This window comes from Sphaerodactylus townsendi, linkage group LG02, assembly GCF_021028975.2.
Source record: "Sphaerodactylus townsendi isolate TG3544 linkage group LG02, MPM_Stown_v2.3, whole genome shotgun sequence".
Classification (NCBI taxonomy): Eukaryota; Metazoa; Chordata; class Lepidosauria; order Squamata; family Sphaerodactylidae; genus Sphaerodactylus; species Sphaerodactylus townsendi.
In genome coordinates this window covers 74607101-74632231 of record NC_059426.1, presented here as the reverse complement: position 1 = coordinate 74632231, position 25131 = coordinate 74607101, and the positions used below count along the sequence as shown (strand labels likewise).

The window sequence follows — 25131 nt, the reverse complement described above, 5'->3', positions numbered from 1 at the left end:
AGCAGTTAGCCATATTTACAGCCATGTAAACTTCTTGACCGAATGAGATTATTTTTTGTCCCACAGACATCTCACATTAATTTTGATAAGACTTTGATTCTTCCCCAATTTTGGATCATGTTCCATTTTCCTTTTTTTTCCAACCCACACTAGATGAACTGTGAAAAATGTAATGTGGGCAAACACCACAGGTTGAAGCTTATTCTAACAGGGACAAAGACACACCAGTTTTAGAAGATGTAATGTGAGAAAGTGGCTTCACAGCAAAAACACAGAAAAAAACTAGTAACCTTTCTTGGAGGGAAGGCTCTTTAATTAGAGTAATGGCCAAGCTCACGTGCTCTATCCATTTGTAAGCTTTCATTTCCTTCCCTTTTTCATCTGGGATTTTTCTTTTTTTGAGAACAATCTAGCTGATACTCAGCATAAGACCTGGCGAAGTTGGGTTTTATGTGGGCAAATGGTTTTGATTACTTCAAATCACTATCAGGAAATTTTTGTAAAATGTTTTAACTGTTAATTTCCAAATTATTGTTTTATGAATGTGTTAAATTATGTATGTTAGCCGCCCTGAGCCTGGCCTTGGGGCAGGGAGGGCAGAGTATTAAATCCAATCAATCACTCACTCAATTAAACATCTTCTAATTTGCTTCATACCCAGCAATATTATTTTGGCCCAGGAGTGTGTAATTTGACTTGGTTCTTAGATCCACCTTAAAATCTGTACCCCTCATCCCTGCCCAACATTAAAACTCTCATAGGGATTATCACATCCACCTAGTTCCTTTTTCAAGTAGCTGACATATAATGATACAAGAGAACTTGTGTCAGGGCACCAAGCAAAGACGAAAACCCTCACCACTCTCCTTGCAGAGAACAAAGAGGAACTCTGCCGCACAGTGCTTCACATCGGTGTCAATGTGAGTCATGAGGCGCACAAGCTTATTCCTCAGCAAATTCCCCACCTCAGGTCTATTTTTCACATCACGCAGTGGGGGTAGCACCTGCAAACACAAGAAAGGGGAAGGCTTCTGTTAACAGGCTTTCCAGTTGAGCTAGTGCTCATGAGGCCCAACAAGCATTGTATCAAAATATTCCTCAAAAAACCTCCATTTATAGAAATTGCCTTGCCGGCGTTTGCCAGCATGAAAATATTTTAATAAAAATAACTTCACCAATAGTGAGAACACGGGAACAGACTTGTGTCAGTCACCCATTTCATGACCCACAAATTAGCCAATAAGAGGCCAAAGAACTTCCACAACTATAGCCCATAAAACAAATTCAGTAACAAAAAATGCTCTGTCTGGGGAGGAGGAAGAATGGAATTTTCCAAGTTATAGCCCATCATATTTGAAGCCGCATTTCATGCAAACTTTGAAGCATAATTCCTGTGCAAGTACCTGATAATTTTAAAGGGCTCATGGATATGTAATAATGCAGATTTATTTTGCTATGCATACATTTGTAGCCCTGGTGCAAACTTCAAAAACAGATTAGTGGTGAAGCAGAAAACTAGCAGCTTCACAGCTATCTGGCTACATAATAAAGAGTCAGCATGAGCCTTTGATGAGTGTTGGATTAGGATCTTGGAGTCCCATTTTGCTGTGGTAGCTTGCTAGATAACCTTAGGCCAGTCACTCTCTCTCACAGCCCAGCCTACCTGAGTTGCCAGCTCCAGGATGGAAAATTCATGGAGATTTGGGATGGAGCTTAGGGAGGGCAAAGTTTGAGAAGGGGAGGGACCTCAGCAGGGTATAATGCCATACAGTCCCCATCCAAAGCAGGCGTTTTATCCAGGGCAACTGATTTCTGCAGGATGGAAATCATGTGTAATTCCAGGAGATCTCCAGATGCCACCTAGAGGCTCGCAACCCTACTCATGAGCTGTTGTAAACATGAGCTAGAGAAGGGGAAAGTGATTTATCGAAAAAAAGCTAGGTATAATTATCCTAACAAATAAAAATGCAGCACTCCAGATGACCTCAACCCAAACCAGGTATCCTCACTGGTTCTGTGAATCAACCTCACTCCATGTCCCCTAGGTCTCTGCAATGGGTTCAGCACCTTCATTGCAGCAATGTGGAATGAAGTGCTGAAGGTTGGTGAGTGGAAGGAAGTGCCAAGCTACTCTGTATCTGAGACCCCAGGAACCTTCAGCTCAGGGCAGAGAAGGGATTTCAGAGGTCAGGCAAAGCCACAGTTTTCCTAATCCCTGCGGCCAGTCATCCAGTTTAGACTAGTCTCCATTACAAAGAGGTTCACTACAATAGCCAGATCACAAAATACTAAAACACTCCTGTGGCAAAGAACATAAGACTAATCCAGTATAACATCTTGTCAGCACGGCCTGTCCCCTCCCGGCCTTTGGATCGGGCGCCACCATTTTATATTGAATGCTACTGTGTTATATCTTATATATGAATTACGAATTTTTAATGAATTATGCATTGCCGTATTTGTGTTACGGTATTCGTATCTATTGTACACTGCCCAGAGCCCTTTGGGGGTGGGCGGTTCCTAAATAAAACAAACAAACAATAAATGAGAAAGTGCTGCTGAATTAAGGCTGTGTCATGTACTGAATGTCTTGAGAAAGCATCTAATATACAAGGTGTGTGTCATGTTGGCAGAATCTATTATAACTGTGTATTGGATAGCCTCATAGTTCACAAAAGTCAAAGTAGTTGTGCATGCGAAGAACCTTCTCTCCGGCTATGCTTCTCGAGAACTCCACCCCTCCCCATCACATGTTGTATGAAGGCAGGGCATATAGTGTGAGGATGGGATGGCTGAGTCAGAAGACATGAGAAGTATTCCTGTACTTTAAAGGACACTCCCAACAAGGTTATGAAAGGAACCAATAAAAAATAATACAATGTATGTCACATGTTTGTGCACACTGTTCATGCAATATGCAACTGCAATACCCACGAAACAATTTCACAATGTCTTCAATATCAATCTCTAGACTAATAGAACATGGAAGATTTTGCATCATAGTTTTCTGGTTCAAAGGATATTTTATTTTTCAGGTCATAAACAAACCAAATACAGTACCTTAGCTTTAAGGAATTTCCTTGTCTGTCGGTGGGCCCGGGCACTCTCAGTCAGCAAGTTCAGCACAGGAGTCAGACTTTCCTTAAGCTTGTGACCCTGTGGAAAATTCCACAAGAACTAGCATGTCATAATTACACACATTTTATAGTACCTTGTATGAAAAGACTTGGGACTGTACCAATCTTTATGGAAAGAATCAGGGATGCCAACTCTCATTTTCTGAAAGTTTGATGTGGTCCATGGGCCACATCAACCCCCAGTTGAGGCAGCCACCCCCCCTTCATTGCCAACCACTTCCCTCAGTGCTGATCTGGGCTGGTGAGGCTGCTGCAGGCTCAGCAGTGGAGGCAGCCACCCTCTAGTGCCAACCACCTCCGCCAGGGCTCATGAACTGAGGTAGCAACTCCCCCATGCCAATCTGGACTGGTGAGCCTGCTGTGGGCCGAGGCAACCTCCCATGCCATTCTGAGTCAGCAAGGCCACTGTTGGATCGCCAGCCAATGCAGCCATTTTCCCCAGCTAAGGCAGCCACCAGTGTTGAGTTGTGCTGGCTAGCCTGCTGCAGGCTCACCATCTGAGGCAGCCCCACCCCCCATGCAAACCACCTCCCCCAGTACCATTCTGGGCTGGCAAGGCCACTTTGGACTTGCCAGTTGAGGTAGCCAACCCCCGCCACTGCTGATCACCTCCCCCAGTGCCACTCTGGTTCGGTGAGCTAATAAAGGTTCACTAGCTGACGCAGCCACGCACCACATTGCCGATCTGGGCTGGCAAACCTGCTGGGTGCTCACCAGCTGAGGCAGACACCTCCCCCACTGGACCTGGCCTGATATCAAGTCACATTTATGTCATATCTGGCCTCGTAACAAATGAGTTCAACACCCCTGCCCTAGAAGCCAGCATACTGTGCAGCAAAACAGATTTTTAAAAATAAGCTAATTATTATGAGTGCTTCCTGTTCCACCATTATTATTTATTTATTTATTCACAAAATTACAGGAAGGCCCACTTCTTTCATTGTGCAGAACATGCAAAACAGAAAAGTTCAGGAAGGCATTTTTGTAAAGAACTGCAGTAGAATAGAACAGCTGAGGAGGACTCTTTTATAAGGGATTAGGATAGCAGTACATGGCAATATTCATTGTAGGCATCACCTGGCTTTTAATACATTGTCTTCTACCTTGTAGTCCAATTTCTGTATTGTGGCATGTTATTTTTTAGATAGATTTTTATTTGTCTTTTTTTCTAGTTTTGTCATTCCCTTCTGTAGAGCCATAGGGAGGGAGAACTGCGCCCAGGGCACGCGTGCACCCTGCTCCCCACCATGCCCCTGCCCGCCTCTGGAACACCCTCGCCATGCCCCCACACCAGTGTGCCCCCGGTGCGACACACACACACACACACACACACACACACACACACACACACACACACACACACACACACACACACACACACACACACACACACACACACACACACACACACACACTGCCCCCTTGGTGCTTTGCCACTGCCCTTCTGACTGCACTGTCTACTTAGCATCTCATGCTGTCTGACTGAATTGTTTTCTATTGCTCTCGTACTGCATAGTCTTCTACCTTTGCAAGCCACTGTTGGCATCATGTCTTAGACAGTGTTTGTTTACTTACTGGATATATTATGCTGTCTGATTGAATTGTTCTCTATATTTTGTAATTTGCTTTAAGTTTCAATGAAAAAGTCATGCTACAAATGCAACAGAACACTATAAAAATTCTATATTGCCTTTCTGTCCAATCAGGACCACCGAAACAGCTAACAATTAAAAACAAAACATTATAAAAGTACATCTAGATAAAACCATGTTCATTTTAGCTTTAGATAAAACCAAATCTAAAACACATCTCTAAAATAAAAGGACAACAATTAAAACTTAAGGCAGGAAAAAGAGCTAACTGGGGGAACATCAGACAAAACAAAACAGAAAAGTCTTCACTTATTGGCAAAAGACTATGGTAGAATGGGACAGACAAATATCTCTGGGGAATTTTGGCACCATTACTGGGAAGGCCCTTTCTTGGCTTGCCACTCATCTAACTACAGCTAAATACTCATCTGGAAAACCAAATCACATTTTATATTTCAACTAGTTGCTGAATCAATTTCAGGCCAATCAAATATACTACCAAAAGAACCAATGAAGCAATTACTTTTCAACAATAAAAGTTACCCATCATGGGTTGTCTACTATCCAATCAACTGCTTCATCTCTCTAACCAGTGAATTTCCTTTCATGCCATTCATATCTTACCAGTAGTATGCTCCTACTCTAGGGACATATGGGGTACCCTTTTGTCCCCACAGGCGCTTCCATTTTATCAATGCGGCGGAAACCAACATTCTCTCAGAGGTCGTTTGTATGTTTTTTACATTTTTAAAGTGTTTTTCGACGTTTCGTTGCCAGGGCTTATTTTACAGTTAGCTGGCACCAAAAATTCTCAGGAGTACCAATTCTAGGAGACTGTCTCTAGTATGATACCATTTCACCCAACATTTGAGGATGTTTGGATTCCAGGGGAAGCAAGTTATGGGACTCCCCAAAGGGGTGCCCCCATCCCCATTGTTTTTCAATGGGAGCCAACCTATAAGAGATGGGGCTACCCATTTGAGGGACAGCCATAACTTTAGTCCTCCTCCTGAACATAACTTCACCAAACTTTAAGATGGCATCTATAAGAATTGTTAACAGATGATACCCTGAAATTTTTTTTGGGGTCACTAGCTGTAAAAATACACCCCGCCACTACAGGCACCCCAAGAAATTTGCCTAAGATTCTTTTGTTTTGTAGTGACTTTTGCTAAGACAGCCATGATGGGGAATTCTGGAGTGTGTAGAGCCCAGGCTGCACATTTTTGGAAGATAGAGGCACCAGAGACTTTCCAGGGCTGGCTCCAGGAGGGCATCCTGCCAATTGCATCCAGGTTTGGGAGACTTTTTTGCTTACATGGGGCTCATTCTTTATGGGCCCCCCCAGCTTAATTTTGTTTCCCTTACTCCTGCACATAGAGAAGCCACCTTGTATTGAGTTCTCCCAGAACTCTCTCAACTCCCCACTCCAGGAAGTAAAGCTCCCACCCAAGCTTGGATGTTGGCTAACCTCTAAGGTCTCTTGAGCCACCTGAGAAAGTCTGGTGCCTCTATCTTCAAAAAAAATGTGCAGCCAGGCGCTTACACACTCCAGAAATTCCCCAGAACTTGCCTGTGGCTCTTCAGCCAAGTTCTGCTTGGTGGGAAAAAATTACTTTCCCCACCACATAGAGCTTCTCAATGGGGCTATCTGTTATGCCCAGATATGGCTCTGTGGCAGAGGAGTTTCCAACAGAGGAGGCACTGTGGTAGGGATTTATTTGCTCTGGAGTAGGGGCATTTCCTCCCGTAGGGCTGCTGGTGTGAGTCCTCCTGAAAGGGAACCAGCCAAATTTGCCTAAAATGTGTGTGGAAGAGGAAAAATGCTGTATAATCGAAGTTGAAGGTGAACCCTGATGTCTGTACAGCATTCGGCCATCCCACAGGCAAATTTTAGCAAAGTTGGCTGGTTCCTTTCAGGAGAGATCTTTACACCAGCAGCCCTACAGGGAAATAAGTGCTCCCCGCTTCAGAGAAAACCACTACCACAGTGCCTCCTCAAGCTGAAACCTCTACCACAGAGCCAGCTGGGTATTACCAGAAAAGCCCTATTGAGAGTTCATAGGTGGGAAAAAATAATTTTCCCACCACAGAACATGCACATCATGCAGGCTTTTGATGGCGGCAGATTCCTGGGGAATTTCTGGGAGTGTGTAAGCAGTGACCACACATTTTTTTTTTTTTTTTTTTTGAAGACAAAGTGCCAGACTTTCAAGGTGGCTCCAAGAGGCCTTGAGTAATAGCGATCCAAGCTTGCGTGAGCTTTGCTTTGGGGGTGTGGTGGGAGGCTGAGAAGTTCTGGAGAACCTCACCCAGCAGGCTTCATGCAGGCCCAGCCGGGAAACTGAAATATAAGCCTTTGGGGGGGCCCATAAAATTGGACCCGACAGAAGCAAAGGTCTCTAAAGCCTGATGCAATTAGCAGGAGTGGGACCCTCCCTGGAGCCACCTTTGAAAGTCTGCGCTCTATCTTTCAAAATGTGCAGCCTGCCGAAATTCTCATTAGCTGCAGTGGAGCCAAAGTCTAACTGCAAACAAAGAATCTTAGACGCAATTCTTTTGGTGTGCCTGGAAGGATGGGGATTTACAGCTTCAGTGATTGGCATACAGTACCTCAGAATTATCATTCGTTAACTATTCTTATGATGTACATCTAAGTTTGCGGAAGTTATACCAGAGGACCAAAAGCTATTGTCCCTCAAATGGGTAGCCCCTATCTCCAGGTTGAAGCCCCATTGAGAAACAATTAGGGATGGGGCACCCCCTTTGGGAGGCTGGTCCATAATCCCGTTTTCCCTGAACCAAACATCACCTCAAATTTGGGTAGATAGTATCATCAGGACAGTCTCTGGATGAGTACCCTTGAAATCATTGGGTGCAGCTAGCTTTAAATGCAAACTCCCTGCAGGCCTCTTAAAAAAACACCAAAAATAACCCCCAAAATGCCCAAATTGGTCATGAGTGGGGAGGGCGGTAGCATGCCCCACTACGCCAGGTCAGGCGCCAGAACTCAGGTTTTTTTTGTCCCCCGGCCAGTTTGCCTAGAGTACATCTCTCGTATCTTACATCACATCAGTGGTGGGACTCAAATAATTTAAAAACTGGTTGTTTACAAGCACCATTTTAACAACCAGTTCTGCCAAAGTGGTGCAAACCTGCTGAATCCCACCACTGCATCACATCTATAGGCCTTTGCTATCCCTGCCTCTTCCCTATGGTGCTGCTCACCGTTACAATAGTCTCTGTACAAAATAAAGGCTAAACTCAGATCATCCAAGCATAGGGATGAATACCAAGACCACTTCCTCAGTGAGCACAGAAGGCATCAAAGATCAAAGTGGAAGTACAGCAATGAGCAACTGTGAAAACCATCCTGTTCACCTACCCTGTCAAGGCGTCGGTCAAGGAAATCCAGCAGAACGTTGACAGCATCCATGTTGACTCCCATGTATTCAAGTGAGCCTGGCTGCACTTTGGGTAGCAGCAGGACATCCAGACACTTGAGGGGCAGATTGCCCAGGAGGTTCACTGTGTGGCTGAATAGGCATCAAAAAGCAAAATGGCAGAGATTTAGTGATGCACTATTTTGTCAATTAAATCGATCAACAATCCAAATTACATTTATCAGCTCTGACAACTTAAGAACAAGATCCTATACCCATCCATTTCTGGTCCTCTCATGGAGGCTTAAAGCCCTCTCGAGACAACAAAATTATTTATGCATTGGGTCTGAAGCATCAGACTTACACTGCTTTCTAATGACAGGAATTACTAGTGTTGCTCTCATTGCAGGTGCAAACACCAAAATTGTACCAAATTTATAAACCAACACTGTACCAAGGAGTCAACTAACCAAGGAGTCAACAAAGCAACGAAGACCTCTTGTGGAGGTTAAGTGTTTAAAATTACAAAGACCTATGAGTACTATAATCTTGAATGCTAAATATTGAAACCAAATATTGTAAAACAGAAGATGCAGAGCAAATGGATCAATATCAACTTGGGATATTTCTTCACACTTTCCTGTCATCAGTCCCTTATTGCCACCATTTGTCTCCATCTCATCACCAGAGGGCTTTTGACAGCTTTTAAAAAACAGCTCTATAAAGTCTCTGATAAGTCCCCAGTGGCTCTGAGGGAAAATGGCAGTGACCAGGAAGTGACAGCAGCAAAATGCTCCTGCTGCAGACAGGACTTCTGAAAAAATGCATCTTCCTGCTCAGATGGCATGATATCACAGTTGGACAGTGTACTTCCCTAAAGATCATAGTGAAGCAGATTTGGGAAAGAGTGTGCTGAAAATGGGGAAACCCTAGAAATAGGATGATGTTGTGTGGATGCTAAAAAAAAAGTCATTCCAGTTTGGAAGCAACAGTTTGGAAGCAACAGAAAACAGAAGCAACCTTGAATTAGGATTCTTGGAACACTCTACATCAGTCGTAACCTCTTAGGATACATGCCCATATTAAAGCAATTTCAGAACTGCCATTTTCTCTTCTAGATAAGGAACACAGTTAGATCCAAATTTCATCAGAACAAGACGTTTCACCTGTGAAATTCTTCTGTTCTGTCCTCACCATGAGCTGAAATCATCAGGCAATGACGGAGGAGGGCACTCAGGCGCCGGTACAGAGCTGCATCTTCCTGCCCCAAAAAAAGAATGAAAAACCTGATTAGGAGAGGGGGACCCATCTTTCTTTTGCAGTCTTCAACAAACTACTCTTACTGTTCTCTAAATGGGATATACGTCAGTGGTGGGATTCAGCAGGTACGCACCACTTCGGCAGAACCGGTTGTTAAAATGATGCTTGTAAACAACCAGTTGTTAAATTATTTGAATCCCACCACCAAAAATGGTTGTTAAATTATTTGAATCCCACCACTGATATATGTCCAGATATCTGCATCAAGACAAAAGTGCAAACTAAGAATCTGCATGACAATCACACCTGGAAGCTCAGAATACAACTTCTGCGCATATTTTTAAGTTTTGACTCCCAGTTTGGGGGGCAAATATGTGGATACATCCAACAAGGAAGGGAGATAAACGAGGTTTGCATGAGCTTTTAGCTTCTCTTTCAGCCTCTCCCCTTAGCTTTAAGTCCTTGTTGGTTTCCCCTCCCACATTCTGTAAACCCCAACCCTCTTCCTCCTGGCAAATTGGCAAACAGCTTTCCTAGCAGAGTTTACATTGTATGGTTGTTGAATCTAGAAACTCTTAAACCTGTATTCCAGATCCTCAAAAAGGGAAGTAAGATGCAAATAACAGAAACATCTCCCTAGAAGATATTCAGCTCTTACGTCAACTGGCCTGTGGTGCACTTTACATGGAGTCCTCCTACCTACACGATCTTCCACACAGATTAACACTCAAATTGTTGTCCTAACCCAGGAAGTGAGAGTTTTCTACAGTTTATACCATCTGGTCTACCATCTAGTTAATACAAACACTGGATGGTACCTTGCCTTAATTATTGCTGCACTTCAATTGAAGAACCAGCTCACTTCTCCTTTTTTACTCAGTAACCACCTACCATACTGTTGAAAAACATATTGCATCTTGTGGGAGAGATACCTGCATACAAGGAGAGGGGTGATTTTTATCAGCTCTCCCACAGGAGCAGCATTTCTGTGGGAATTTCAGGTGACAGTAGGAGAAGGAAGGCAGGAAGTTGTACTTGCGTGCATAGAACTGAGACAGATATTGTTGAAGGCTTTCATGACCGCAATCAACTGGCTGTTGTGGGTCTTCCAGGCTATGTGGTTGTGATCTGGCAGCTTTTGCTCTTAATGTTTCTCTTGCATCTATGGCTGGCATCTTCAGAGGTATGTCATGGTGAGATGTATCCATGAGATGCCTATGAAGATGCCAGCCATAAACGCAGGAGTAACATTAGGTACAAAAACTACTAGACCATGACCACATAACCTGAAAAACCCAAAACAGTCCACACAAATTGTGTTCCACACAAATGAGCAGAAGCAGAGAAATGGTTAAACAGAGGCAAGATCTGGCAGAATGAACATACCATATATACTCGTGTATAAGTCGAGGCACCTAATTTTACCACAAAAAACTGGGAAAACTTATTGACTCGCGTATAAGTCAAGGGTGGGAAATGCAGCAGCTACTGGTAAATTTCAAAAATAAAAATAGATACCAATAAAATTACATTAATTGAGGCATCAGTAGGTTAAATGTTTTTGAATATTAATTTCAAAGAAAAACAGTAAACTAGCTCTATAATGCGATGGAAAAGAGGGTCCAACAAAGAGACAATAATATAGGTATCAACAATAATAACTTCAAAGGTACAAAAACCATAGCTTTTTTGTAAGTAAGGGTTTTTAACAATTGTTCTTACAATGAAAACTGGAATGAATATGCACTGTTCACTTTGACTCAAAACTACCCTGCTTTTTAAAAGAAGAGTTCATTATTTTTAGTGTACGCATACTTTTAAAATTGCCATGGCGGAAGGTGTCATTTTAGAAAGGACACTCCACAACAAGCCTGCCGGAGGAGGAATGCTTTATCGTTAGCCGGTACCAACATTCTCTCAGAAGGCCGTTTCCGCCAAGACGCCCATTATCATGGCGGCATTGGGGAATGCGGGATAAACGCCGTTCCCAGGGAGCCATTTGCACAGCTGCTGCGACGCTGACTCCGCCATTCCTCTCTCTCCCCAGGGCGGCATCAAGCCGCCTCGAAACTAACCAACCCTGTAAAAGCGGTTGATTTCCTTCCTTCAACAGTGTAAAATGTTCCCGGCGCGGCCGGTCGCGAACAGCACGCCGGGAAGCTTTTTCCCTTCAATGCCCGTTTCCACTAATCACCGCATATCCCCGTTGTCGAATTGCTGCTGGCCGTTAGAGAAGCCCGCGCCATCGCTGTCCTCCGACCCCTGGAGGTCGGAGGGCGACTGGCATGGCTGGCACGCCATTTAAGCAGGTCGCGAATCTATTGTGGGACACGGTGAGTGGGACGAGGAAGAGGCGGTTCGTCGTGCGGAGCCACCTGCCAGCCTGTCTGGAAGGCAGCCGCGCGTGCTTCCATCGCGAAGCTGGCCTCAGCATTCTCCACTACTGGCGGTAGAATTCTGCGGCGTGGAAGCGCCTCCACGGTCGCAAGGCGGCCAGAAGTATCTTTAGGAGACATTCCTGAGTAATACCAGCCAGGTTTGAGGGTGGGAAGCTTTGGTTTAGGGGGTCCCAAAGTTATGGACCCTCAAAAGGGTAGCCCCATCTACCATTAAAGCTTCCACTGGAAACAATGGGGGATTGGAGCACCCACTTTGAGGGATCCATACCTTTTGGACCCTGAACCAAACATCCACCAAACCCTGGCTGGTATCAACAAGAGATTATCCTGATGATACCAACCAGAAGTTTAGTGAAGTTTGGTTCAAGGGGTCCAGAAGTTATATGGACCCTCAAAGAGGGTAGCCCCATCTACTATTAGCTCTTGCATTCTGGAAACAATGGGGGATGGGGCACCACCTTTGGGGATCCATGGAAGCTTTGGACCCTGAAACCAAATCGGCTTTACCAAATTATGTCATGGTAACATCAGAGTGTCACCTGAATGAGAATCCCTGGAAATTTTAGTGCACAAGCCTAGCCTAAAAAAACTGCACCCTGGAAGCCGCACAAAGTAAAAAACTTTTACCCACAGGGAGGTGGTGATGGCCACTTCAACCTGGATAGCTTTAAAAGGGGCTTGGACAGATTTATGGAGGAGAAGTCGATTTATGGCTACCAATCTTGATCCTCTTTGATCTGAGATTGCAAATGCCTTAACAGACCAGGTGATCGGGAGCAACAGCCCAAAAGGCCATTCATGCGTTCATCATCCTACATGTGAGCTCCCAAAGGTACCTGGTGGGCCACTGCGAGTAGCAGAGAGCTGGACTAGATGGACTTTGGTCTGATCCAGCTGGCTTGTTCTTATGTTCTTATGTTCTTAACCCTAAAATATTTTTTAAAATACAGATGACTTGTGTATAAGTCGAGGGGGGCTTTTTCAGCACAAAAAATGTGCGGGAAAAACTCGACATACACGAGTATATACGGTATGTGGTTTGAACCATGGGGAAGGGGAGCAATTGTTCACCTCCCTTAATTCTGTTCTGAAATCTGAACACTAGTACAGGGGTGGCCAACCTATGGTGCTCCATATGTTCATGGACTACAGTTCCCATCAGCCCCTGCCAGCATGGCCATGCTGGCAGGGGCTGATGGCAACTGTAGTTCATGAACACTTGGGGTGCCATAGGTTGGCCACCCCTGCACTAGTAGATATGTCTGATTTAAAAAAAAAACAGATTGCAAGCCACTTTCTGGTGCCTTACCTCATCTACTTCTCTTTTGCTGGTATCATAAGTGATATTGAAGAGCACCTTCAGAATCTCCATGGCAAGCTCAGCCTCCTGTCGAGGTAAGGGCATGCCAGGGTTCTCAGCTGCCACCTCATGAGGATCTATCCACTTCACTCCTAGTGTAAGCTCCAGAGTATCTGCCATCAGCCCAATGCCCCGAAGTTCCAGAGCAAATTGCTGCCGGATGTCCAACCTTAGTGCCGTCAGCAAGAAGAGAAGACGCAAGTCAAAAAACTTGATGTCATGGGGAAGGTTTCTTTCATTGTAGAGTTTGATACGATCTGTGAGGCCTAACACAAGCCGGGCTTCAAAGGTCAGCTCCTGAGCTGCACGGCTGCTGAAGACAATGTTGCACAGGCATTTTAGTGCCTCCAGGATCACATCCTGGTCTGGAATCTCTTGAATTTGTTCATCTGTGTAATCAATCCCAGCATGCCTAGCTAGCATCTTCAAGCTCTCCATGGTTGAGAAAGGGCCAAGGCAGCTTTTGTCCCTGGACAAGATGCGTATGCTTTCCAAGCATGTGACCTGGCAGGATGGCTGGAGTTCTCTCTCCAAGAACTTGATAAGGAACACTGCCAGCTTCTAGGACATTCAAAGGGAAACACAAAAAAGCAATAAGTTGAGCAATCAAGGAATAAGATACTGCTTGAGAAAGGAGCCTTAAATGGGATCTGTGAATTGCAGTTAGTTCCAAGGTAGATTACCCCTGCTCACATCACTTAACTTACTCTCTGCTTATACTAGAACAGGGGTAGGGAACCTGCGGCTCTCCAGATGTTCAGGAACTACAATTCCCATCAGCCTCTGTCAGCATGGCCAATTGGCCATGCTGGTAGGGGCTGATGGGAATTGTAGTTCCTGAACATCTGGAGAGCCGCAGGTTCCCTACCCCTGTACTAGAAGCATTGTGAACACTGATGTGGCTCATGGAATACTTCCCTCCCCCTTTCCTGAAGTGACAGTCTTCATTAAAGAACTTCACTAAAGTTTTGCAACAAACTGCGGTTCATTGTTACATCTCAACCACAGCAAACTGGAACACACAAGGGTGCAGTAAGAGTGATTTTGCCTGGTTTTGTTCTGCAAATCACAGCACAATTTCACCCTCATACTGCAGAGTTCACCTTCATATTGCAGTTATTTTGGAATATTAGTAGGTGTAGGGTTCTTGATCATATGTCATTTTAGTTGATTTAACAGGTTCAGAATATAAACTGCTGTCCTCTGTAAGTAGTTGATTTCTGTCTGGACCCAAATCTGAGGAACAGAGAATGGAACATTAGGCAAAGAGAGGAGAATATACAGATCTCCACTTTTAAGACTGAGTGCAAGGAAGTCATGACAGAGTTACTAAGCATTCATCTCACATAAAATGATTTCCCCCACACCTATATTTTAATCAATCATTTGTGTGCCGGCACTTGGGCAATGCTTGCAGTTCCAAGAAAGGTTGCCTGAGCAAAGATAAAACTGCACTGGCATCTGTGTATAATGAGGAACATGCCTGCCTCTGCGTGACCCTCTTTAGGCAGCAGGAGTATGCATGCATTTTCATTAGCAATGGTCACATGGTTATAAAAAGATCAAACTACCAATTTAAAAGACTTACAGTAGCTCAGTGTAATTGGTTTAGTAACACTGCCTCTTCAAGGAAAGCTCATGAAGGAAGTGCTCCTTCTGCAAGTTGCAGTATATATAAACATATAAAGCTACTTTCAAGTTAATGGCCCACCTGGTCCACTATTGTTTATTCGGGTTAGCTAATTATTATTATTCACATTGGCTACAGCTTTCCAAGGCTTCAGGTCTTCATAGCTACCCCAAATCCATTTCTAATTGGAGGTTCCAAGTATTAAACTTGAGACCTTCTAAATGCAAAGTCTAGCCTATGTCACAAAACTATGGCTTCTCCCCCCACCCCCAACATTACACTATGTAATTTTCTAGGATAACAGTGTGACTTAAATATTCAGGTCCAGATATATACATTGATAGTAGAGTTGCCACATCTTTTCTCTGGAAACATGAAATTCTGCAATACTGGAAGGATATATGTTTGCTGCCCATCCTGTCCTGCTGCTCCCTTGAGCCTTTGCCATCTTTATCTTCTGCTCGCCCTGGAGCTGGGGCAAAACATGAATCATACTTGCTACACTAGGCAACACAGAAGGCTGGGAAAAGGTACCAGCAAGCGACAAAGCAAGAGGTGCTGCAGATCCATCATTTATTGGTGTCACATAGCTTTCAAAGTGGCAGACACCAGCTGGCTAGTACTTGGATGGGAGAGTACCAAGGAAAACCTGACCATTATGCGGAGGCAGGCAATGGGAAACCACCCCTGTTAGTCCCTTGCCTTAAAAAGTGGTCTTCCCACTTTTAATCCATAGGTTGCAGCATGTCGTTAATGGGTCGCCAGCAACGGAGGGAGTTATGAGCAGATAAATTGATAAGCTAGGATCATAGGTAGCAAAGCCAAGGATCCGAAACATAAGCCAAGCTCTTGAAAGTATACCATAGTGAGGAACAACCCAACAGAGGAATCCTGTCGGCTGCTAAGTGACCTCCTTTTCCATCCTGCTGCTCTTCTAAGCATGAGCACAAAGAGAAGTGAGAGTCATGGCACCTTTGTTCTCTATGCCCATGAACTAGTATAAGGTCCCATGAAAAAGCAGCAACAAAAATGGTGGCTTTAGGGAAGAAGTTTGTGGCCCAGCAGGTAAGGCTCCACAACCTGCCCAAGGGTCCTGACCTATGGGTTGAAGACGGGACACAGCCTTTTCCTTCCCAAGTACTTTTCCAATACAAGATTTCATTCCAGTGAGGCACCATCCACCTCTCTCAACTGCCTCAACCCACCAGCATAACTTCACAAAACCCAAAGTATTCCACTGACAGAGTAAGGAAATGACTTGCCTTCCTTTCTTCTCGTTCTTCATCTTCAAACGTGAAACACTGAGACCTCTGAGAATAGAAGAGAGAGAGGGGAGTGTGCGGGAGTCAAAGCAAACCAAGAAAGTTATATTTACTCTAAACAACAACAAAAAAAGAAATCCTCTGATTTATTCTGAATATCCTGCCAGGAAGCATGCAGACCAGCAAAGAGCACTGCAAAAGGAAAAACTACCTGCTTAAAACTGACAAGGGAAAACACTTCACAGAGGTAAGCTTGGATAACATAATCCTGGGTAGCCTAGAAGCTGAGGGAAACTTGTGGCCCCTTTCAACAAAGCTGAGGTTACAGGTTAATGCTATGCCAAGGACAGTAGGTAATAACAAAGGACCATTTGGATGGAATGTTAAAGCTGTTTATGCACCAGGCACTGAATTAAGCAGTCTTGATTTGCAAACCATCACCATATCTGCACCTGGGAAACCCATTTGAGGCCAATATAGACCAACCACATATACTCAAAACTTCAATCACACTCAGCAGGACAGTACATAAGAAGAATTCTTTATGCTGTATGACTTCAAAATAGAATGGCTGCCTATTCCGTATCATGCTACTTTGGGAGTAAAGGTATATGCCCCAGGTATTGAAAAAGCTACTATCTCATGGTGAAACTCCAGGTTTCTAGAGCTCCTCATTCTATGAGTTTTGATCTTTCAGTTTTAGAAGGTAGAAGTGTATCATTCAGCCAATTTCTACTTTTTCTGTATAAATATTATAAATCTGCAACTCAAAAACCTATCTTCCATTCCCTCATTTCTCATTGGGAGCAAATAGGAGATGGGGGCTACACCTTTGAGGATCCATAACTTTGGACCCCCTGAACCAAACTTTACCAGACCTGGGTGGTACATTCAGGAGAGTCTCATAAAGATATCCTGAATTTTTGGTGCTGCCAGCTAGCCTAAAAATGTAAAAAACACTTTAAAAATACAAAAAACAAAAACAAATTGGGGGGGCACAAAACTCAGTTTTTGCACTGGCCTCCATTTTCCCTAGCTACACCTCTATCTCAGCTGCAGAAGCCTGTTTTAGACTATTACGGACTTGTGGATTTGGACCGATTTATGCTTTATTGTTTTCCCTCATCCTATGTCTCATCCTATTAAGGATTCCTTACCATCTAAAAAAAGACAACATCCTTATTAGAGGGGAAAATAAACGTAACAAGAAGGAAAAGAGGAAGAGGAAAAGGAAGAAGGGAAATGTTTTCAGGTCATCTTCCATTCAGTCCCTGCCCAAATCCCAGCCAGGTGAACAAAGGAGAGAGGCATTTTCAAATATGTCTAAGAAAGGAGAAATGTAAATATTGGGAGGCAGCAAACTCCAAAACAGGGTTCCCAGTGTGGTGCCTGAGAGTGCCAAAACACCCACATTGCACTCCCATGATACCCATTGACACCTTTCTTGATGCCTGCTGAGTGATTTTTTAGAAAGCTGATGGGACAAAGTGGGTTTTTTTTAGTTTCTGATATTTATGGCATAATGCTTACAGTGGCTTTATGTAGAGTATATTACCTGTGTATATAGCAGAGTTCTAATTAAACATAATAAGTCAGTACAGCTAAAATGTTTAATGCATCTACTGAAATTTCAACTGGTTTGAATATATTTTTATAATTCAGGTGGAAGTTAATAACACCATTACATAAAATTTTGGTCACTTAAGTTCCTACCAAAATGCATAAATGTTTTAGATATCTACAGAATGAAGACAGATAATGGTAAATGAAGGTTTCTTAACTAGCTCATTATGTATTCTTATTTTATGTGTATGCAATAATGTATTTTAAACATCATATGAATTTTCAAAAGCATCTCATTACACTGAGGTTTTGTTTGAAATGCTGAAGAGCTACTATCAAAGTTATACATAGCTTCACTCTGTGATACTATGTGGTTGGCTCTGCCTCCAGTGGCTGCCATTTTGTGGTTACACTACTATCCTTTGTCAAAACTCCAAGTGTGCTCACTGGCTGAAAAAGATTGATGACCCTGTTCTAAAGAAAAGGGGCAACACAAGAGAAAGGGCAGAGGCATGAAACAAATGAAGATATCTGATAGATCCAAGAAAAAAGGATTGGTGAAAAAAAATGTTGAGACAGTCAATAAAGAGGGAGGTGAAAAGGAGCCAAACACTGATGAGATTTAAGAACCAAAAGCAAAACTTGACCTGGAGTCTTTGTGGAAATAAAAGGCAATAATGGGAGTGTAACAAAAGAAAATGTGTAACAAAATGAGATGTGCCATTTGCTAGCTATAGTACTTTTTAAAAATATGCTATATTAGACTAAGCATTCTAGCAGAGGCTAAAATGAATACATTTTAAAGAATCTTTGCATATCACAGGGACAAATCTAGAGCTACCTAGTCAATGTTATATTATCAGTAGTAACCATTACAATCAATGAAAGTTTTGTCTTAGCTCAGCATCTGTCAAGTTTGTTTTATCTTTAGGCACACAAAACTGTGTGCAGGCTGCAAAGGAGTCAGAGGCATTTTCTAAGAAAGACCTTCCATAAGCCTACCTGACCACCACTTTGCTTCAGCTGAGAATGCAGTCTGGCACATCTGTACTCTGTAGAAGCATATGGTAGAGGGGAGGCTGTCTCACACAGAAGTATACCTGCCTTTACCAATCTCCTCATAGCTTCCAAGGAACACCATATTTCCCCCAAACCCTGTTCCAAAGAACAGTAACTAGCTAATCAAAGAAACACCAGAAGATCTGGTGTCTAAATTTATGCTAAACAGTAGGCCTCTGTTCAGTCACTGTAGAAATTCTCCTCACACAGCTGAAGGGTAACATGACAGCAATCATTTAAAAGAACACAAACAGAATCTCTCAGTCTGTGCTTGAAACAGGAATTTGCGTGCCTGTACACAATAAAAGACCAGAATGATAATTTATCATTAAATATTTTATAATATCCTCTTAAGGCAGCCCATAAATATTAAGTCTATCCCTTTCCAAGAAAACAAGAATTTTCAGTGCCTCAGAAATGCAATTGACATTGTCAGCCCAAATAGGTTGCTATAGCCTGCTTTGCAGACCTAGCATTAAAGCCCCCACGAAGCAGGACAGTCCTACTGCTTTATCATCAGTTGCTGCTCCATGGAGCATGCAGAGGAATGGCAGCCAAGGAGTTACAGCGTGAGTTTTTCAGTTATATCAGGTCCTAAAGAACAAATTATCTTCCTTGGCAGTCATATCCACATATCCACTCTGCCTCATCTTTTGTTATTCCCCAGCATAAATTTAGAACACCTTGATATTAATCTCTTTCCATATCGAAAGGTGACCATTAAAAGTTTAAGAGCATTCTGGGAAGGACATCAGCCCAGTACATTCTGAACAGGAAATATCCAGCTGAAAGCAAGTAGGGTAGCAGAACACTTCTCTGTTCAGAATAACTTATAAAATTGTATTGGCATTACAAGGATTTTGGAAATATGCCCAGTTAATAAACAATAATTTTCAATATTTTATCTGCCACTGCCTAATGCATTCCTCTTGTCAATACTGGGATTTTCACTCGAGGAAAACTTCCCAGTTGAAATACATGGGGAAAGTTCAGTGACAGGACACAAGCTTTGCACACAGAAAATCCCAGGCTCAGCTCCCAGCACCTCCATGTAAATAGGATTCCAAGTCAGGACTAAGAAAAACATCTATTTAAAACTTTGGAAAGGTAACACCATTTGGGCAGACAGCACTAAGCTAGGTAGATGAATGATTTCATTCCATAAAAAGCAATCCATATTCGAACACAAAATACATACTATCCATTTGTGTCATGTATAATAGCTGCAACTTTTTATTTCTTACCCTGCACTGGAGGGTTTGTGTATGTGGGGGGCAGCTGTGCACATGTGCACGGCTGAACACAGCCCCTACTGCAAATGCCTAAAAATTAATTTTGCAAACATACCAGCAGCTTGATTTTAAGCAGCTTGATTTTAATTATTATTGAAAGACCTATGAGTTTTATCAAATATCTTGGAACAACCACTCAGTTAATGCTTTGAGAGACACTTGTCCATTCCCAATCGGCTTTCAAATGTTACATCTGTGGCAAATCCAAAGGTTAAGAGATTTGTTAATTATTTTAAATTGCAAGCCTTGTGGTAGTTCTATACTACCTAGCAGTTTCAGTTAATAGCACACATCTGCCTGCCACATACCAGTTCTCTTCTCCGTTCTGCTATCTGAAATCTCCCCTCCCCCATTATTAGTATCAGTCTCCCAGAATACCTCACACTGGTCAAAATAGGATGATCTCCCATGCATCTACTTTTTTAGCAAGCACCAGGGAAAGACCTTCTGCTTTTGCTAGCAAAACATGATTGCTTACAGAGGCTGATAATATTTTATTCCAGTAATGCACTGTGTGATGAAACCTCAGGAGACAATACTGGGAATGATATCATAACCACCCAGGACTGATTCTCCAGCTGATCCTTCACAAAATCATCAGACAAACAACTCCCAACAAACACTCACCTCTTGGTTGTAGATCTGCAGCACCTTGAGGACTGTATCTTGCTCCCCACATTCTACAGTCTCTAGCAGGGCCTGGAGTGCCATCGCTCCACTGAGTGGAGGCAGTTTGGAGTGCTGGAGAGTGTGGCTGGAAGCTTTACAGTCTGGCAGAAGAATGACAGAGGCCCAGGGGCCTTGTTACACAGCTGAGGAGGAGAGGGACAAAAGCAAGTGAGATTGCCCACTTCAGTACACCCAAAATACAGAGCAGATGGATGATCCCAGTCGAACCAGCTAGTAGCTTACTCGCTCTCTCACACTAATCTGCCTCCTCTCTCAGCTTTTCAGTGTTTAATAAATGCCTTTCAAGCAATGCACTTAGCAAGCCTCTCCCGCCCCCGCCCCTTGTCAAAGGATTACCACAGAATGCCCGCTGCAGCTCCCTAAAATAGCCGTCCTCCTTCATCAACTGTCCTGATTTCTCTTATTGAGCAGAAAAATGCAGAAGGGTCCCAGGGAAACAAAAAGGGTGCACACACAATACAAATTAATATCTCTCTTGTCACATTTAAATTGGTGGGATTCTTTTCAAGTGTGAAAAGGCCAAATAGCATTTAAAATGCTGAGTGAACAGACTGAATAAATTTGAGTAGATTCATGCATCAGATCCATATATCTGAACCTGTTTAGAAAATACATTTAGAAGAGTCCTCTCAACACATCCTTGGCCTTGACCTCTGCTATATCCAAAGAGGCCTGTTTCAGATTTTCTTCTGTGCCACCTTACTAATTACCATACATGTTCAAAATGCTCATACTATGGTGGCAACTATTTACAGAGTACACGCATGATTGTTTCTCTTCTATCATAGCATATTTCACAGGATGTGATGACAGCTGCAACAATACAGCAAGCGAGATCCGCAAACTGTGCATACAAATTAGGACAGGAAACAAGACTACTCATAAGCCACTATACACTTAGGGTGGTAAGCTTTATAATCAGAAGTTCCAGAGCATTCTTTAAGTAGAAACAGGTCTGCAAAACTGAGAAGCCAAACATGAACATCCATTTAGAGTTGAAAGCTGAGTACAAGCAAGAATGAGAAAAACCTGATAAAATTTCCAGAATACCATAAGCCCTTTTATCATTGCTTCGCACTTTGCATGGTCTATTGATCATATTTTGTAAATTTACTGAGAGAACAACCTGAGGGAAAATAGTGTAACTAGTCATATAAAAGATAGATGTAGATTTACAGTTAAATAAGAGATCATTTACTGAGAATTCTTTGAAAATCACTAAGAACATTGTAATTTCTATTTACTATCATTAAATAATTTGTCATAGATATATATTCCTATGTCAACATTTGGATGGATTTTAAATATAATTTAAATTAAGAATCCTCCTCTCTTTTAAAACCAGAATTCTCAGTTAACAGGGAGAAAGGGAAGTCTGAAGACACAAAACAGAGACTATCCTGATATCTAACACCAAGAATTAGTTTCTGAAGGTGATGAGGTCTGAAGAGGAAGAATGTTGAAAGTAGCAGAAAGGGAAAGTGGAGGAAGAAAAAGGCTGTTGAAGTTCCTGTCAACTTTGACCTGAATCAAAAGAGAGGTTTGTGGGGATGGGGTATATTTCTCAAATTGTATTTCCTTCTGATGATTCCCTTTTAGACCCACATGTCTATAATAGGTACTGCCATCCTCAACAAAGTAACACCTTTCTAATCCGATTGATTTCAATGAATTTGGAAACGTATAACGTTGCTTAGGATGGCACTGAGAATAATACTTAGTCTTCCATACACTCCATAGAGTCCATCATCATCCAAGGTTGGAAACTAGTTGCCTCCATCTAGAGCTGAACCCAGTGGTATAGTGCCAATGGGGTGGAGGGGGCCTGATGCCCCAGGTGGAGCTGCAGCAGAGGAGTGGCCAGGGCACAGAGGGGCGTTCTAGCGCAGGGGCGGGTGGTGCCGCAGCAGGGGCACAGGGCCCATGCGCGCCTCGGGCGCAGTTTCCTCTCACTTTGCCTCTGGCTGTACCCGGGGTTTCTATAGAAATCCTATGAGGTGGAAATCCTAATGAAACATAATGGACACCAGAACATTCTGCAGTAAAATCAGACAAGTTCAACTGTCAGGAGGATAATAACTTTCCTAGTGTTTGAACTTGTTAGTTCAAAAGATAACAGAGAATAAATTCTCTCTGCCACCTCTGAACATTAGCACCTGTAGATATCAAAATAAGAAATACTGTTCCTGTGGATCATCATAAATTATTGTGTTTAATCTTTCCATCATTCTGACTGTAAATCCATAGTCCTAGTCACATATAATCTCATTTATTGTATCAGGCTAGATTTGTATCCAAATATTAACAGAATAAGAACTCAAGGACTCCCCATGATATCAGTAGAAGAATTACACAGATTTTAGTAACTTTGAATGGATGTCTACGCTATAATTATTAGGGTAAATCCACATTTCCAAAATAATCAAATCCATCCACAGAACAAGTAAGGCCATAAGATGGCCCAGATTTATCCATTAGCAGATGGATCATTTGTTACAAGTAAAAATCATCATTTGGCACATGGTTGCTTAATATTGTTTTGAATTAGTTGCAATGAAGTAAGTTGTGTATTTATAGCAAATGTTAGAGACATTCCTTTCACCACATAACAGGCATAATCTGGGCTTAAGTACAAAGCAAAGAATTCTGGTTTGAATCAAACTTCAATTGCAATGTTTCAAATACAGTGTGTATAATATGTAACTTTTCTATGTGTTATTAGGCAGTGAAATGGATCCTTTGGACATGTCCATGGTTGTCATAATGGCTACTTTCACAGATTTGCCTGAATGTTTATCAGCAATTGCTTCCAGAAATGGAGGCAAAGCACATTGACCAGTGATAGCCTTATTCTCTGACAAACTAATGCCTCAAATGCTTGTATATGGCAACCGGCTATGAATCAGACTAATTTCACTACAGGATACACAAATTTGTGTATGCAGGCATGAATCTGTATGACAGCCTAAACCTGGGATCAGATCTGTTAAGCCAAACAATTTCTGAATGGTATCAATCTTTCAATATGTACTGGAGGCCCCCCCCCCCCATCAAGCTGCAGCTGATTTATGGCGACCCTGTAGGGTTTTTGAAGGCAAGAAATGCTTAGAGATGGTTTGGCATTGCCTGGCTCTGCTTAGCACCCTTATACTTCACTAGTGGTCTCCCATCCATCTGTTAACCAGGAATGATAATGCTTAAAGCTCCGAGATCTGATGATATTGAGCAAGGCTGGGCTACTGAATTCTTCTTGGAAAACACAAGCTAAGAAAAACAAAGCAAACTGTTCCATTTGCCCCAATCCAATATGTGACCTCTTTGTAGCCATGGTTAAACTGTTCTTTTCTAATGATATTGAGTGTTACTGTAAAGGGGGGGTGGAGCAAAATTTTCTCCCTCTAAATCAGCTCCAGTTAGTACTACTATACTTAATTAAATTAGAAGCATATAAACCAACCCAATTAGTAAATGAATTAACAGGAGGGGGAAAAATATTACCTTATTGACAGCTTGGAGGCCTTTTGTAAGCAGTTTTCAATCAAGCTTCCTCCTTCATTTCCTGAATGCAGCGGTTCCCTCTATGACTTCTTCCCCCAACCCCTCAAACGCTGTTTTCAAGAGCAGGCAGCGGCTTTGTTGTTCTGCAGGAACATCCCACTAGCGGAAAAACAGAGAAGGCAGGCAGCAGGAAAATCTCAATGCTGGGGGTTGCCTATCCAGGGGTGGTAACTGAAAAAGAACTAATCCCTCAGGATTTCCCCATCTTTTCTCCCCTCAAGAAAGAGTGAATGCAAGACTATACGGAAATGAAAAACTGGGGCACTGAGTGAGTAGATGATGGGCTGTGTTCATCTCTTGCCCCTGACTTCAGACAATTGAAGGGAACAATAAACAAAACATTCAAATTGTAAAAGAAAGACAGATGGTACCCTAGGTTTGGTTTTAGTTTTAAAAGAAGCAGCTACTGTAACCTGAATTATTTCAACAAGGCTTTTAGAGTGCTACGCTTTAAAGCTTTGTTGATTAAAAAAAATTGAATTCTCTTCTGTAATCACTAAACTAGGGTTTTGTGTTTCCATCTCTGAGAATGTGGCATAATACACCCAGTGGTTAAGTACTTGTCTACCACACTGGGGGAGCTTGGGGAACTGTGCAGATAAAATGGAGAGGAGGAAAATGTACGTTCCCCATAGAATCAAGGAGGGGAATGATGTAATAAGAAAAACAAGGATGAGGGGGAAAGCATTTTTATCATTATTTAACCACCCTGACTGTCAAAATGATTAAAACAGACCAAGGGAAAACTTTTCCCACAATGTTTGTTGTTTTATGAGCATTTTATCCTCCTCCTCTTTAAGTTACGTAGAATAAGTTTTACAGGACAAAATAATAGATTGTATGTAATATCACAGTGCAATCCCATACAGAGTTACTCAAATCAAGATCCACCAGAATTAAACTGAGACTGATTCATACTCATGTTCACCATTTGACAACTGTAACA

At 42.6% G+C, this 25131-nt stretch overlaps 1 protein-coding gene across 3 annotated transcripts in view; it reads right to left on the bottom strand.

Moving 5' to 3' along the window:
* The window catches only part of RIC8A (RIC8 guanine nucleotide exchange factor A), a 31659-nt gene extending 6764 nt beyond the window's left edge, over positions 1-24895 (bottom strand). Inside the window, exons 1-8 of one of the 3 annotated variants that reach the window (XM_048486398.1) lie at positions 24126-24895; positions 20565-20749; positions 16024-16071; positions 13081-13692; positions 9279-9373; positions 8115-8265; positions 3061-3156; positions 860-1004 (exon numbers count right to left, since the gene is read on the bottom strand). In XM_048486398.1, the coding sequence (XP_048342355.1) occupies positions 860-1004; positions 3061-3156; positions 8115-8265; positions 9279-9373; positions 13081-13692; positions 16024-16071; positions 20565-20648 (1231 nt within the window). In that variant the 5' untranslated portion in view covers positions 20649-20749; positions 24126-24895. The remainder of the gene's footprint in view (positions 1-859; positions 1005-3060; positions 3157-8114; positions 8266-9278; positions 9374-13080; positions 13693-16023; positions 16072-20564; positions 20750-24125) is intronic. The other 2 variants (XM_048486396.1, XM_048486397.1) reach the window with 2 other exon arrangements.
* Between the last annotated feature and the right edge of the window lie 236 nt (positions 24896-25131).